This window comes from Phalaenopsis equestris, unplaced genomic scaffold (assembly GCF_001263595.1).
Source record: "Phalaenopsis equestris unplaced genomic scaffold, ASM126359v1 Scaffold000151, whole genome shotgun sequence".
NCBI classification, from domain to species: Eukaryota; Viridiplantae; Streptophyta; class Magnoliopsida; order Asparagales; family Orchidaceae; genus Phalaenopsis; species Phalaenopsis equestris.
The window spans coordinates 392,730-409,341 of NW_018164593.1; the positions used below are offsets into that span (position 1 = coordinate 392,730).

Consider the following 16,612-nt stretch of genomic DNA (forward strand, 5'->3'; position numbering starts at 1 on the left):
GAGGAATAAAAAGAATAAGACCAATAACTTTTCAAAGAAAACAAAGAAAAGGGCTTACATGGCTGCTTACCAAGTGCATGCCGGCTTCTAGTACTCTAAGAGCGGACAAGCAGGGCGGATGCTTGAGGGAGGAGACAGCAATAGAATAGAAGAGAAAAGGAGAATTATTGGTAGATAATTAATTATAAATCTTTATAACCATGTGGTCAATTAAATTATATATATCAGTGAGGTACATACCAAGAGAGATGACTGGGAAGCAAAATCATATACGGAGTACCAAGACAATCGCTTTACTAAATATATGCGAAGTATCTAAAATTAGGAGTAGAAATATTATACATATTAAAAACATTGAATGCAGAGTTATTGCAAGAACTGAAATTTTGAGAATAAGCTCAAGCTCGGCTAATAGGAAGTCCAACTTCCTCGGATTAAAAATAAATGCAGATAAACATTGCTTCATGTCCAATACTCTATTTACCACCAGCTAAATTAAGAGAAGGCAACTAGACAAGCACCAAAAAGAAAATATGGAAATCCAATTTTTTGATAAGACAGTGTCTAGCCACCAACAATACAAATTGTAAAGGCAATTAGACAAATACCCATGATGAATTATATCGGGATAAGTAAATTGCATCAATTTCTTTCTTACTAGAACTCAAAAACCAGTTCCTGAAAGAACTATACAGTGTTAAAGCACTAAAGATAGCAATTTATAACTGCAATATACACGGCAAAAACAGTTGTTTATCATAACGAGAAATAATGAGAGAAGTAATACGGCATGCAAAAAGATTTCCCAAAAAATACTGACTTTTGAAATAATGGAAATAGCTGCTTCCAATTGAGCCAAATAAGTCTAACCTTAGAGCATTGATTTGCCCGGGGCAGCAGATTAACAGTTTCAATTGCAAAAGATAGGAGGATAGAAGGGCTATGAATGATGAGGTATAACAAAATCAGAAAATGATGATATGCATGCTGAATACAAGTGGACGAAGAAGAGGAATAAAAAGAATAAGACCAATAACTTTTCAAAGAAAACAAAGAAAAGGGCTTACATGGCTGCTTACCAAGTGCATGCCGGCTTCTAGTACTCTAAGAGCGGACAAGCAGGGCGGATGCTTGAGGGAGGAGACAGCAATAGAATAGAAGAGAAAAGGAGAATTATTGGTAGAGTAGGGCTGCTATACTTTGAAAGATTTAGAGGAAGAGACAATATTTTTGGAGAGGAAACATATGATAATGGAATAATAAATTTGAGGTTTCAATAAAATTTTAAATGTTAGGTTTGTAAGTATAAGGTCTTAAGCATTGAATGAGTTATTTATAAAAAGATTGAGTGGTATGTATGTAAATCCCCGAAAACCTCAAATTTATTAGGTCTTTAGTTTGATATTCATGAATTTACTTGACTTCGAATACTACTATAGATTCTTCTTTACTGAAAATTATTTATGCACAAGTTCAGCTTTTTTTGCATTCAATTAGTAGTAAATCAAACAACAACTAGAAGCAAATCATTGCCGAATTAACACATGACAACTTTTATAACAGACAGAATAAAAAGGATATGCATAAGATTTGTCCATTATTTTGTTACAATCGTAAGCATTGAAACAAGTATCAGCAGCAACAAGAAGTATTTTTCCATTATTAAGCTAACCATTTTTGTAGAAAATAATGCTCGGGCCCATAATCATAACAAGAATAATTCAGCCTTTCAAGTTTGCAGAAAGTTGAACATTCAATGTAATAAAATTTCAACATAAACTGGTAAATCAAACTACAGATGAACCCAACTGGAATATATAAAGCTTTCAAGTTTTCCGATACAGTCCCACTAAAAGATTCATATTTTAAGACAACAGCCAAGATAAACAATCTTCAAACCAGAAACAGATGTTGCACAAGTCAACTAAATGTTCGTAAGTTTAAATGCAAAATTTCAACTCATTTATGCCAACTTGTAGTTCAAAGTAATCAGTGAGATTTCACATACTCCTGAACTATATGAAGTCCCTCGGATTCCTCTCCATAGTCCTGCAAATCCAGGCAAGCATTAAATGTTCAGACAAATTCAAGCATCAAAGCCTCAAGAGCTAACTTTCAAAGCCAATGAAGGATGTTAGAATTCATTTTACCTTAACAACAACACAGGAGCACCCTATAACTTTCCTGGCCTTTCCCTCTGAGTCAATCTTGCAGAGCTGTAATAAACAAAAATAATTCATTAACCAATGGATGATTTGGAAGAAAATAAGATTGCATCAACCAATGAAATATGATGCAAACATGAGATTAACAGGTAAAGAATACATTTTCTGTAAATGCATGTCTGATTGTCTGAATAGCACTCCGACCATTATTAAAGAAAATAACGAAGTAATTTAGCTGGCATAAGAAGCTATAAAATTTCCCTTAAGTGGAATCCAGCAATAATCATTTAACAGATGAGCTGGCAAATGGACAGCATAATATATGAACCAGAAATTAGTTCTTCACGAATGGAGAAAGCATCATTGAAAAAATTGAAGACAACAAAAAGAAACAGAAACCATTACAAGAAAAATCAAAAATAAAATCAGCAAAAAACAACAACAACAACAACAACAACAACAACAAATATAGTGTTTTCGAAGAATAATGGACAAGAAGGAATGCACAAAGATAGAAAACAAAAAATAAAAAGGACAGTATTGTGTGTAGCAACCAAATCTTTCATCTTTGTATAAATAAAACGCAAGTGCTTTAATTAAACAATAAAACTATTCAAATCTTCAAGAGCACAACAAAACCATAAAATTCCATTGCCAAAAGTTGTTATAGTCTTAATAAATTTGTTGTTTCTCATGCAAATAAATGAGTCAATTTTATAAATAGGAAAGATTTTCATGACACAAACATAAACCTATAAATATAAATGCATAGTCAATGCAAGATGTAGAATTATTGAAGCTTGACAAGTGAGGACCAAATCAGAAGCAGCAATATAAAAATTAGAAGAACTTGATCATGCCAAAGAATGTAAAACTCCAACTTCTTAAAAAAAAAAAAAACCTTCAACAGATAATGAAATGCAAACTAAATGATTAGCCAAGTCATTAAAAAAAGATTAGTTCAAAAATTACTTAAAATTAAATCCGTCAATTTACTAACCCCGGCCCACTCTCCAAGGGATTTGGCATGTGGAATGGTCACCAAATGGACATTGTGATCTGCACAAAGAGCCTTAACTAGCTTAACATAGTCAGGCTGGTCACAATCCTCGGCAAGCACGCAAAGTTGTGCAGCATGCTTTTCAATAGCCTTCGCTACTTCATGGAGTCCACGAATAAGCCCATCATGTGCCAAACTTTTCCTCAAAACAAGTTGGAGTGCTGTCATAAGGTCCATTGGTTCTCCAAGGACTGAAGCAGGTGTTTCAGTGGGAATTCCATCCCTGCCATCATAAAAACTTTAGGAAATATTTTATCTAATAAATAAAGCTGACTGCAATGAAGGGAACTCTTTTACTAACAACTAAATCATATACAAATTTATCGAAAGATTTACATACATACTACTCAATTCTTATGTATTTATATATCTAACACCTAAACTTCCATTTTTACACATGTCACCTTACCTATGCATGAAAAGCTGTATTTCACTATTTTATAAGTTAAAATATAGGCATTTTTTATGTGATATAAAAGATTTAGGTGTTATAGATGTAAAAAGGAAAAGTTTAGGTATTAGATATGTAAATACATAGGAATTAAGTGGTATGTATGTAAATGCCCCAAATTTATAATATTAACTAAAATAATATACCGCTCTTGAATGCAATGAAGATAACCACCAAAAAAAAAAGATTGAAATAGTACTAGTTAACATTGCAACATCACACTTCATGGGAAGAAAAATTATTCATGTTTAGATGATATCAGTCGATACCATTATCTCAAAGATAATATATCACAACTTATGCATTGTCAGGTAATTTCTAAATGCCTCTGACTACATTAAACTCTAATAACATTCAAGGAAAAATAGGTCATTTAGATTAGTTATTATTTTGAATCAAGGAGTACAACAAAACATCTCATTACCAAAGGAAGCTTTAGAATATTTCAATTTTTTTTATTCCAAAGATATTACTTAGATGAGAAAGTCATTTTATATATCTTCACAATGTAAAGGTCTACTATGACTTCATCGATATGTTGTTATGTTGCATTGTTCCATAAAAACACAAATCACCACACAAAAAGTGATTTGTGATGAATCAAAATTTTTACGACAGATTTTTGAAAGGCAAAGCAACTGAGAAGCATTAACAACGAAAACAAAGCTCAATCCATGACATCAGTTTATCCTTTTGCAAGCATCTTGCTAAATCAAAACAATATTAGCACAACAAATGCAAGTTGCTTAATGGGTACTTCGTCGTCTAGTTTTGATAAAAATTGCCTTAAACTAAGATTCAGCAATCAAATCTGAAACGCCTACATATACCAACCTAGCATATTATAGCACAATAAGCTCAACCCTTTTTATTTGAGAGCTAAGAATCACATCATAATCGATTTATGATATGCAGATCCCCACAAAACCTAAATTTATCAATATTCCTCAAGGATTCAAACTCGTTTCATATAATATGATAGCTAAATTTGTTCCATGGCAACTAACATCTCGATCATTTTTCTTAAAAAATCAAAGCCAACACAATTCGAAGTTCAGGCTTTACCAAAAACGGGAATATTATCAGGAATCAAAGAATTTATCATCGGAAATTCACTTGCTCAAATTTAGAAAAGTAGAACCGGGGTTTACAATTCATTTACGAGGGAAAGTGCGGATGGGCCGGGAAAGAAGAAAAGAAAGAGATGAGGGTGGGAGCTTACGCCATTGCTGCGACCACGTTCCCCCGGGAGATTTAGAGGCAGTGGCAGATGAGAGAAACTGCGCGAATTCTGAGTTAGGGTTTTCTTCCTTTGGGATTACGATTTAAAGTAACCGTCCGATGGGGGATTTATCTATTTACATATCTCAGACCTAAACCCTTATATTTACATATTAAGCACCTAAATTATCTAAAAAAACACAAAAATAAAACTCTGTTTTCTCCTCCGTTATCTATTCCGTCTCCTTCATTCCCCATATTTCCTGAGAATCTCGTCGGCGGCGTTATTTTGCTCAGCGAAGTCCTGACATGAAGGAAGAGAGAAGTAAATCAACACAAATTATCCATAGATGACTCCATTACCTAGCAACGGTACAGCGGGATATTCGCGTCACTCCTTCATGCCTTATCTTACTTTGTGAAGGTGAATCGAGACTGATCTTCAGGTTTGCAGTGAGATAGAGTTTTGAGAGCTTGAAGGTAAGAACAACAGGAACTCTGGATTTGCGAGGCTGCCATGATGTTGGCTATAAGGAACTCTATTTCCGTCGGTGACATGGCCGAATAGCAGCAAGGTGCTGCTCACAGTGACAATCCGAGAAGAATAAGAGCGAGGTCGGCGATGACATCGGGCTTCACGAGCTCGAGAACTACCCGCCTCCACCTCCCTGCCTCCTGCCGCCAACCTCGATCTGGTTGACACAGTTAACGGAGTTTGATAATTTATAAATAAATAAGTTTTGAGGGTGAAATATGTAATTTGGTATATTATTATGAAATGTGAGGATTTTATTTTTTTTAATTGTTTTTTAGTTGGTCTAGCTCATAAATTATTTTTTGTCCAGCTAATTAAATTTTATAAATATAGCAATTAAAATAAATTTGACTTAAAATAGTGTGTTTTTAAAGATGATGTATATTCTCATTTTTATTTAAAATTAATTCAAACTCTTAACTAAATGTAAGATATGAAAATCAAACATGATAAAATATAGATTAAATTAGTTTTATTACTAACAACATAGAAGAATTTTTTTTTTTCAATTAGAAAAATTATTGTTTCAGAACATCTGATGCAAATTTATCTCAGATGTCCAATAACAGAATATCACGTGACAACCGGGGCCGAACCGTGTATGTCACTAGGCCCAAATTACCACATAACCTCCTGTTATTTGCATCAGGTGTCCTGATGCAATAATTTCTCTTTCAATTGGCCCAACAGACAAAATCAACTTTAAAGTATCCAAAATAGGCTTTCATTCCTTATAAATTATTTTTCTCCACATTTTCTTTCATATATATGGAAAACAAAATGAATTGAAAATGAGAAATAATGGTGGAAAAAGTATTTATGATAAATTTATATGTTGTTATAATATATATATAAAAGGATATAAATTAAATTATATAAATTATTATATTTATTTATATAAATATTTAAAAAAATTCTTATATTTTGAATATATGACTCCAAAAGTTAAAGAAAAATAATTAAAGAATAGAAAATTATGTCCGAATCATATTCTTGAAAATGATTTTTCGGACACTAGAATATTAAAAAAACCCAATTTTACGATGAATTGTCAATCCTTAAGCAATATAAAACCAATAAAAAACCTTTTTTTTCTATTTATGATGCTCTTATAAATCAGTCAAAATATGTTCAAAATAGAATCAAGCGTGCCCTATAATATGTGAAGAAGATGATTAATAAATAAAATATAAAATAAAATCGTGTAAATTATTTGAATGTGATAAGATTGATTTTTAGAAATTAAATATTTGTATAGATCAAGACTACTAAAATTAGATTAATAAATAAAAGCATAAAACCAATTCTGAAAATTCCAAGAAAATCAATAAACATAAAATAATCATCACAGTCCTACTTGAACCCATTACAAATAAATCCTTTTAAAAATTCTCCTCAGATTCCCCTAAAAATTTTAAAATTTTATGAAGGTGCTTAAACTCTCAATTAGCCCTAAAATATTCTAACCAAAGGCGTAATATGAAGCGAAGATTTTCTGTGAGTAATAAAATAAAACATTAAGAGCTCTAAAAAGAATACACCTTGCACAAAGAAAAATGAAAAACAAAAGATATAAATAACATGCCTACAACAGTAAAACTATTTTTTTATACAAAATATTTATATAGAGACAATAACAGAGAACAACCAGACTACATAAAAAATTTTTATGTGGTTATTGAAATTAAAGAATAAACCCTAAACAAAAACAAAACCAAAATAATGAAAAGAATCTAAGGTTATTAAGATTTTTTATAAAAATAAAAATATTATCTTTAAACTTTCATATTCCACTCTTTTTATTTAATCAACTCATGAATTTTGAAAATTAAGGCGTCCATCGAAGGGAATGAATTATTGAAAACTTTATTATTCCTCTTCTACCAAGTGGCATGAACTGCTAGCAAGTAAAATTTTTAAATAATAATACAATCAATAAAATCCATTTAAGGGATAATATGCAAATTTTTTCCACTTAAAAGACATACAATTTTCATGAAGAGTACATCTCTTTAGTAAGGAATGAGCAAAGTTACATTAAGAAAAAAATGATTATGAGCTTCATTATAATTCAAACATGAAACACGATACTAATTAATAGTGATGCCTCTAGCAGACAATACATCACAAGTTTTCAAATCATACAATAAAATTCTTCAAAGCATGATAGCAAATTTATTGGAGTAACATGTAAACCAAACATACTTGTGCCAATTAAATAAAGAAGAGTTGTCCATGATAAGATCATAAATGAATTTATGAGCATACTTATCATGACCCTTCTAAAGATGATTAATAGAACCAAATATGAAATAAATCTCCTAAATATAACTTATAAAAGCTTTCAAAATAACACAAGAAAGGAGAAATTCTAGTTATTATTAACAATCATATCAATTACTTTAGAAAATGTGGGAATATTAAACCGGTTAAAAACTTCATTATCAAACTTCTTAAAAAGAGAAAAACCCTTCAGCCAAGGAACAGAAAAGGAAAAAAAAACACTTTGGGAAGTAATTTAAAAATGTAAATATTATCTAACTATATAAGCCAATTGAACGAGATTATTCCAAAAAAAGGAAAAACTATTTATATGCTTAATCCATATAGAGTTATCATGACTAAAGCACCAAGTAGCTAAAAAAGAAGGAATATTAAAAAGTTTCTAATTAATTTTAGATTTTCACATAATATTAATCATATGAAGATTAGACAAAAGAATACCACCATATATCTTATGATTAATAGTATTAAGCCAAGAAATAGTATGAAACTTAGAAGATGAACTATTCTTAAAAAGAAAATTATGACATAATGATGAAATATTTTTCCTCATAATTTTAGGAATACTAATTCCACGAAACCAATGGTAAATATAACTCCAAATAACATGTTTCAGTAATTGAAGTTTACCAACTATAGATAAAAACTGAAGTTTCCAACCAACAAACCAAATCTGTAATTTATTTAATAGCTTATAAAAATGAGAAGCCAGAGATTTAGATGAATTAATTGACAAACCAAAATAATACCAATGTAAAGATTTCAATGAGGAACCACTAATCTCACATAAATAAATCTGAAAATCCAAATCACAGACTTGATAAAGCAAATAATGAATCTGTCTTTATTGCTTCTAAATATGGCAGACATAAAAAAATCCAAAAAATATTATTTAGGTTGTCAGTTTTACCAAAGACTAAAAAGTCATCAATATAAATAAGATGAGAAATATTGCAATTATCAATACCAAATGAAATATAAGAAGTGGAATAATGAACATCCATAAGACAAGAAAAAAAACATTCATCACAATAGTAAAAAGATAGTGTGAAAAAGGACGTCATTGCCTGATACAGTTAGAAGAAGAAAACAGTCTGCCAATTTATTATTAATAATAATTGAAAGTTAAACATTTGAAATATAAGCCTTAATCCAATTAATGAAATAATGGGAAAACCCAAGCTAAAAATTCTATCAATAATAAATTTATGATTCACACACTCAAAAACTTTTTTAATATTAATTTGGGCACAACAACATTTCTTAGATGTAGAAGAATTGAAACAAAATAAAAGTTCATTTGCCAAAATAATATTATCTGCAATATGACAATTATAAACAAAAGCAGCCTGAGCAGGATGACAATTATTAGAAGCAAACTTTTAAGTTTATTAGCAATAAGCTTAGTGATAACTTCATAAATAGTATTATAAAGAGAAATGAGCCTAAATTCACAATTATAAACAAAAGCAGCCTGAGCAGGATGAACAATTATTAGAAGCAAACTTTTAAGTTTATTAACAATAAGCTTAGTGATAACTTTATAAATAGTATTATAAAGAGAAATGAGCCTAAATTCATAAAAATAATGAGCATGATCATGCTTAAGAATAATATTAATAGTAGTTTGATTAACTATAATACAAATATTAGAATTAAGAAAAATAATTTAATAGCAAAAACACAATAAACTTCAATAATATTCCATGAATCTTTAAAAAGATTATGTAGAATAACCATCAGTCCTAGGAATCTTGTTAGAACCCACAGAGAAAAAAATAGATTTAATATCCTTATTAGAAAATTCTTAATAAGATCCAAACAATCAATATTATGTAAAAGATGTTTGACATGATAAAAAGTTGAGTCATACTTATAGATGGAAACATGACAATTGTCAATATCAGAGAAATAAGCATTAGCTTCTCTAGAAAGATCTTATTGAGAACAGGGCTGATCAACATAAATCTCCTTAATAAAACTCTTACAACTGTTGATTTTAACTTTTTAATATAAAAATTTAATATCATCATCACCTTTCGAAACCTAAGATCACTTAGCTCTTTGTTTTAATCATCTATACTCACAATGTATAATATTAGCTAATTATGATTGGATAATAACCACTTGTTCTAAAAATAATTATCATTAGGATTTCTATCAAGCTGAGCCAAAACGACAACATCCTAATTTTCCAAATTCTCAATGCTCTTAGCAATAACATTATAGAATTCAAATTACTCTTTTTCAAAGAAATTTTGACATTTTTCAACTTATTACAAAGAGCCAAGGAGGAACAATATTTACTATCAAAGTCTAAGAAGAATTCACCATATAATCAAAATTATGGCAAGAGCTATTAAAAATTTTATACATAAATTTATGAGCACTTTTTTAAGATAACCAAAAGAAATCATAATAAAAGAATGACTAGAAGACATAGGTTCCATAATCATAAAAAAAAAAAAGAAAAATATCCATCCAACCACCATTACCAAAGGCTCTATCCAATAAACATCTTATATGAAAATCTTTTTTTTATTATTATACCAACTAAAAGAGAGACCATAGTAAGGCATATCGATAAGAATTAAAAATGAATTTATTAAAATCAACAAGTTTACTAGGAATTGGTGGGAACCACCAATTTTCTTCTTAATATTTCCAATGCAATTAAAATCACTCGACACAATCCAAGAATCATGAATACCAATTATAAAAGAGGAGAGAGAAGTCCAAAGATCCTTTTTACGAATAGTGTTATTATCCACATACACAAAAGTAACATAAAATTTAAATAAAGAAGAAAAAATAATGATACCATGAATATAATAAACATGAAAATCTAAAACAATAAAATTCAACATTGTTGAATTCCATTTAACTCAACTACGACCATTATCCACTAAATGAAATTATTAACACTATTCTCAAAATGGAATAGATTAAAATGCTTGGGAATAAAAGAACCAATTGAATTAGAAAGATCAATTTTAGTTTCTAGTAAACAAATGAGATCCAAATCCCCTTAACAAGATGCCAACAATCAGAAATGTGAGCATCGTTATTAAACCCCCTGACATTCCAATAGAGGAAAGAAAAAAAAAGAAAAACATTAATTTAATGGGAGACCTGCACCACTAATCCTTTCTTCCCTAGGTTTAGGGTCATAGGAGGACACAACATTATTAGTAACAACAAGCCTCACAAAAATAGCCAATTGAGAAGTCTCATTATTGACAAAATTAACAATAGAATTATCAAAATTCAAAGAGGTTTTATGAGGCAAAGTATTTTTGATTGTAACATTAGAATTATGCAATGAAACATTCAATATAGAGATAACTAAAATATTATTCATTTGTAAATCCTCCTTCACAAAAATAGCTGAATTATTAGAAACATTAAGATTTTGATCCTGGCTAGAACATTGTTCAAAAGCAATTAAATTATCATTAACAAGAAGATTAACGTCTTCCTCAGAATCTGGAATATTTCCAGTAACAGGAACATTAAAATTAGTTGCCACAACACTAAAAGAGTTAGAAGTATGAACAACAATATTTCTAAAATCATTATCCTCATTAACTACATTATCAATATTAACAGGAATAGAAACATGTAAGACAAAGTCATCAACATTTGGGAATAATAATAACAAAATTTTACCTTACATTCCTTCTATTATTCCTGAAAGCAGGAACCACATTTGTCGAAATAATAGAATCATTCTCAAGACAGTGCAAGTTTTACAAATAATAGACTTCTATTCATAAACAACTTGTTGGGTAATGCCTTTTTCTTTAATATTGAGCATAATAAATCCAAGAAATGAAAAATCCAAATTTAACTTGTATATTAACATGAGCAAAAGATAATCTATAATCTTTTGCTGTTAAAGAATCAACAAGAAGATGAATGCCTAACTTGCTAGCAATTTTAGAAATTCTTAATTCAGACGAACAACATAATACAAATTAGGAAACTGAACCTGAATATAAATTTTTTTAAAAACCTCTTTAATCGATTCAAAGTCACAAGTCCACCTTTTAATTGGTCACAACACTAGAGACTGTAATATTAAAAAAACTTCTATCACAAACACATAATTTACATAAAAGACTCCCAGAAATTGCATACAAGATATCAATCAACTCTGAATTTTGATATTTGACCTAGTATTTGAAAATGGATGAAATGGCGAGCAAGGTTTGTAAACAATGTCTCCAGCATGTAAGCTAGTATGTATCAATAAACTCTGAATTTTGATATTTGACCTATTATTTGAAAATGGATGAAATGGCGAGCAAGATTTGTAAACAATGTCTCCAGCATGTAAGCTAGTATGATTATGATGATATCTCCATAAATAATAGATTTTGGGAGCAAACGAAAAAAATGGTTCTTGGTAGGGGTGTAAACGAGCCGAACACGAGCGGGCCTAGTCTCAGCTCGTGTTTGGTTCATTTATATTTCAAGCTCAAAAAGTGTGTTCGTGTTCGATTCGTTAGCTTAGCGAGTTGAACACGAGCTGTTCACGAACAAAGAGTCGTTTTGACAACCCTAATCACGTAGTCACAAGATATTAAAATAAAATATTAAGAGTTGAGATAATATTTAAAATTTATTATTTATATTAAAACATCATTTGAATCCAATTTAATAATTTTTATTATATTTCTTAATTAATATTTTAATTGAATATAAATCTTTCTTAGCTTTATGGTCAATTAAATTTTTAAAAAATAATACTCATAAAAAACATAGCTTTGTGATCAATTAAATTTTTAAAAAATAATACTCATAAAAAAAATATATTCCAGTAATAAAATGAGAGTCGAACACACCTATTTGTTCGTGTCTGGCTGAATGATAGCCGAACACGAGCTGTTGGGGGACAAGGAGCGGTTTTGACAGCACTAGTTCTTGGCTTCCTGGCTTCCCAACGCTTCGTTCTTCTACGCGCGAGTCGAAGCTCCGAAGGCGTAGGGCGGAGGAGCGGCGATGGGATCGAGCACAGAATGTTCGCCAGTCCTCCTCAACATAGGTATAAATTGTTCGAAGATTTCTATTTATATTTCGAAGGAGTTCGTTCTTGACTTGTAATTCCCTTCAATTCCGTGAGAATGGAAATTGAATGGCGATTTTTTAAAGTTTTTGGTGCTTCGTTTTGACATGGAGAGTGCGCTTGGTTCCTTTCAAAATTTTAAGGGACTAATTAGCGTTATCAGAGGACTCAGCTGCCTGTGGGTTGCAGTCGCCATTGGGCATTCAATTATACCCTAGCTGATTTCATTGGTTTGGATGCATTTTTTTTCTTGATTTTTCTCATTATCATGCTTATACATGATTAAATTCTTCCCATGATGTCTTGATTCGGTATATTTGTGCTACTTCTTTTAGTGATTGAAACTTTGGAACAATGATTTTGATAGCCACGGTGCCATTGAATGAAGTGTTTAAGAATACATGTTTGTTCCTTCATGGTCACTTGGTATGAAATTTTTTACCCTTGGAGTTTTACAGGAAAGCATTTTATTGATAAAAGTGTGTTCAAATGCCTATTGGGTTATGCCATATAACCTCTTTAAGGAAAAGAGAACATCATAAAGATTAAAGGACATTATGAATAACCTTGTTAGTAAGCTCTCAAAGCTTACTAAATGTTTTGAATCAATTCTTTAATGTTATTTGCTGTATATGTAATCAATGCCAATTTTTCTTGCATTGCTTTTCTTATATCTTTCCATCTGCCTTTTGAGCCTTTTTTATATTGATACTACTTTGCTGTTAACAAAACATGGAATCTCGTCCCATTCTTATAAATCACTTGCTTCTATCTCTTACAAAATACTAATTTTGCACTTTAAACCAAAGAAAAAAAATAGTTTTCTTTCTAGATAGCATAAACCATTGAAGTTGCTTAAGCACAGCACAATGATGTTAATAGCCTTAGACATCACTTCTCTTTTAGGTTCCAAGTATTTTCCACATTATTGAAGGGAAGAATATTTTTTTTATCTTTATTTCTGTATTATTCCTTCTTTTGTTTAAAGTTTTGGGGATGGGATATTTTAAAAGTTGCATCATTGATACCAAACTAAGGGGATTGCTTGTCCTCAGTATTGGAACCTATTGCTGTCCTTCATCTAGCTTTCTTGTCAACGGTTGGGAAGAGTCCTTATGGTGTATATACATATTATTTAGTCCCCTCACGCCAAAATTACATTCTGTTTATAACATTTCATTTGGTGATGAGTTGCTCTTTAATCTTGATAGGGGGGAAGAAATATGCAACTACGGTTGATACACTTATTCAGCGTGAGCCTTATTCAATGCTTGCAGCAATGTTTAGTGGACGACATAATGTATGCCGGGATTCTGAAACGGTAAATGGCAAAGCATTAGGCTATTTTTCTCTTGTTGAATTTATGCATTTGATTTATGTCATATTAGAGTACTATACTTTTTGCTAGAATGTAAAATGAATCTCCTTTGATGAGTTTTCACTTTTCTTTTTCTTCAATTTATTACATGAATTATACTAAAATTGAGACGTAGATATTTTGTTTGCGAAGAATTTGGGACCTACTTTTATTCCTTGGTTATACTGAACTTTTGCAGGGAATGGTGTTTGTTGATAGGGATGGTAAACAATTCCGACACATATTGAATTGGCTAAGAGATGGGCTACTTCCCACACTCACAGACATGGAGTACCAAGAATTACTTAGAGAAGCAGAATACTATCAATTGCTGGTAAATAATGAGATTTATTATCTTTTTTTGGGTTTCATTTGATAGCAATTGTGAGTGTTTTGCTTAATGTAGTACACACATAATCACTATTGATAAAATCATGTCACCACTGCTTCATCCATGAGTTGTCACTTTAACATTGTTATTGTCCTTATTATTTTCACTCATCCTATCCTGGACTATTGTTTTTACAGGCATCATATCAGCATTGATGTCTGTTGCTTGTCACCTATTTATTTGTGCTTTCATTGGTCTCTAGTAACATCATGGTTTAGTTATCTTGTGATGCAGTAGAAAAAAGAAAAGCAACATGGGCCAGGCATTGAGAAAGGTTGGAGAGGACAACATAGATTCAATGATAATTTTTTTTTACAAATGGGATGGGAATATCAAAATAACATAGGAAAATCCATTTTTTTTCTTTTAAGTTTGATATTTTTAATGAAAATTTACTATCTGATTCAATGATTCTTGAAGCTTTAGACTATTAAAACCTTGATAATTAGTAATTGACTAGTAACTATGAAACTTAATTTAATTTTGTATACTATTTATTTAAGCAAAAAAAAAAAAAAAATCAAACTTTTCCAGAAAAAAAATCTATTTATTTAAGCAAAAAAAAAAAAATCAAACTTTTCCAGAAAAAAAAGGTTGTTTTAAATTATTGAAACTATAGAATTGTTTGATACGAAACTGAAAACAAAATTTAAAGCCTTGATGAAATTCATAACCAACTGTTATATAAAATAAAATCAAAACTTTGGTAGGTAATTTCGTTGTTTAGTGTAGTGAAGCCAAACGTTGGCTACTTCTATTGAATAAATTGCTATAGAAGATTTAGGATAACTATACAATTAAATCACATGATGCATTAAGATTAGAAAAAAATAAAAAGAAAATATGCTTAAGGGGTTGCAAATAGATAGATACTATCATGGCTTATAATAAATATGAGGAAGCTAAAAGTCTTGCAAAGATGATAGCGAGCAAAGCAAAAGCTATATCTCTTGATAATTTATATACTATATAATTGGCAAGATACAAAAGAAGAAATATATATATGTGCCACAAGTAAGTCTCCTCAGGTCAAGGGTTCGATCCTATCGTGGCACAGGGGCTCTGAAATTTTAGGCACATGACACAGGCTCTCATTATGGGCCAAAAGGCACATGGGAAATCAATATTTGGGCCTTTGCCAAATATCTATTTCCTTATATATATATATATATAACGAATATATTAATAAAAGGAAAGGTACAAATATTTTTGATGAAATGACCTAAAATGACACCCTAAACACCCGACATACAACACACACGTAGAAATACATGTATTCTCAAAAAAAAATTAGAAAGTAGACAGAGAGAAAAAAAGTCCCCTAATAGTTTGCCAACACTTGCAGGTTCAGTTAGCATGCGAAAGATCCAATTTAGCCTTGCCTCTGTCTCTGATTCTAGGACAAGAGCCAACTAACAAATTGTTAAGTTTGCTGTCATTACCCGAAACAACTAATGTATCATCCATCAAGTTTGGTAATATGCCTCCATTCTGCCAACACTTGCAGGTTCAGTTAGCATGCGAATGATCCAATTTAGCCTTGCCTTTGTCTCTGATTCTAGGACAAGAGCCAACTAACAAATTGTTAAGTTTGCTGTCATTACCCGAAACAACTAATGTATCATCCATCAAGTTTGGTAATATGCCTCCATTTTTTTTCTTCTTCCTAGATGTATAGACCTGTAATTCTTCATCCGAGCATTGACTCATCTGATCAGTGGATTGATCCAAAGGTGGCCGAACAGGTGCAAACTGTTGTACATCATGAGCCCCATGTGCCTGAGTAACAGTAACAACTTGTTCGTCCTGATGATGCGGAAGCGCAGTAGAAATATTGTCACCCGTTACATCAATGATAGGTTCTAGGGTCGGTGAAGTCTGAAAAGTCTCCCTCGCCCCACGAAATGAGGTTCCATAGACGAGGAACCTACATCATGAGATATATATATATGATGATAATAGAATTTTAGTTAAAAATGAAGTTGCTATAGCGAGAATATTCCATAAGCTATCACATAAATAATGTTGTATAAATTCTTAATCATGAGTTTATATGGATATTATAAATGTATATATATATA

At 30.7% G+C, this 16,612-nt stretch overlaps 2 protein-coding genes across 3 annotated transcripts in view; one reads left to right on the forward strand and one right to left on the reverse strand.

The window, feature by feature from the left end:
- Nucleotides 1-1,702: 1,702 nt before the first annotated feature.
- On the reverse strand, nucleotides 1,703-5,575 carry LOC110021893 (40S ribosomal protein S12). 2 transcript variants are annotated; one of them, XM_020720599.1, is made up of 4 exons: nucleotides 5,261-5,575; nucleotides 3,166-3,448; nucleotides 2,151-2,216; nucleotides 1,703-2,049 (listed from the first exon to the last, which is right to left on the reverse strand). In XM_020720599.1, exons 2-4 carry the CDS (start codon nucleotides 3,400-3,402, stop codon nucleotides 1,990-1,992), a joined length of 363 nt encoding a protein of 120 aa, XP_020576258.1. In that variant the 5' UTR covers nucleotides 3,403-3,448; nucleotides 5,261-5,575; the 3' UTR covers nucleotides 1,703-1,989. The 2 variants fall into 2 exon arrangements, with proteins under 2 accessions (XP_020576258.1, XP_020576257.1); XM_020720598.1 differs by lacking the exon at nucleotides 5,261-5,575 and adding an exon at nucleotides 4,899-5,039.
- Nucleotides 5,576-12,580: 7,005 nt separating this feature from the next.
- Nucleotides 12,581-16,612, forward strand: part of LOC110021880 (FH protein interacting protein FIP2-like) — a 5,294-nt gene continuing 1,262 nt past the window's right edge. The window contains exons 1-3 of the mRNA XM_020720584.1: nucleotides 12,581-12,762; nucleotides 13,995-14,104; nucleotides 14,340-14,474. Coding sequence (XP_020576243.1) covers nucleotides 12,720-12,762; nucleotides 13,995-14,104; nucleotides 14,340-14,474 — 288 coding nt within the window. The 5' untranslated portion in view covers nucleotides 12,581-12,719. The remainder of the gene's footprint in view (nucleotides 12,763-13,994; nucleotides 14,105-14,339; nucleotides 14,475-16,612) is intronic.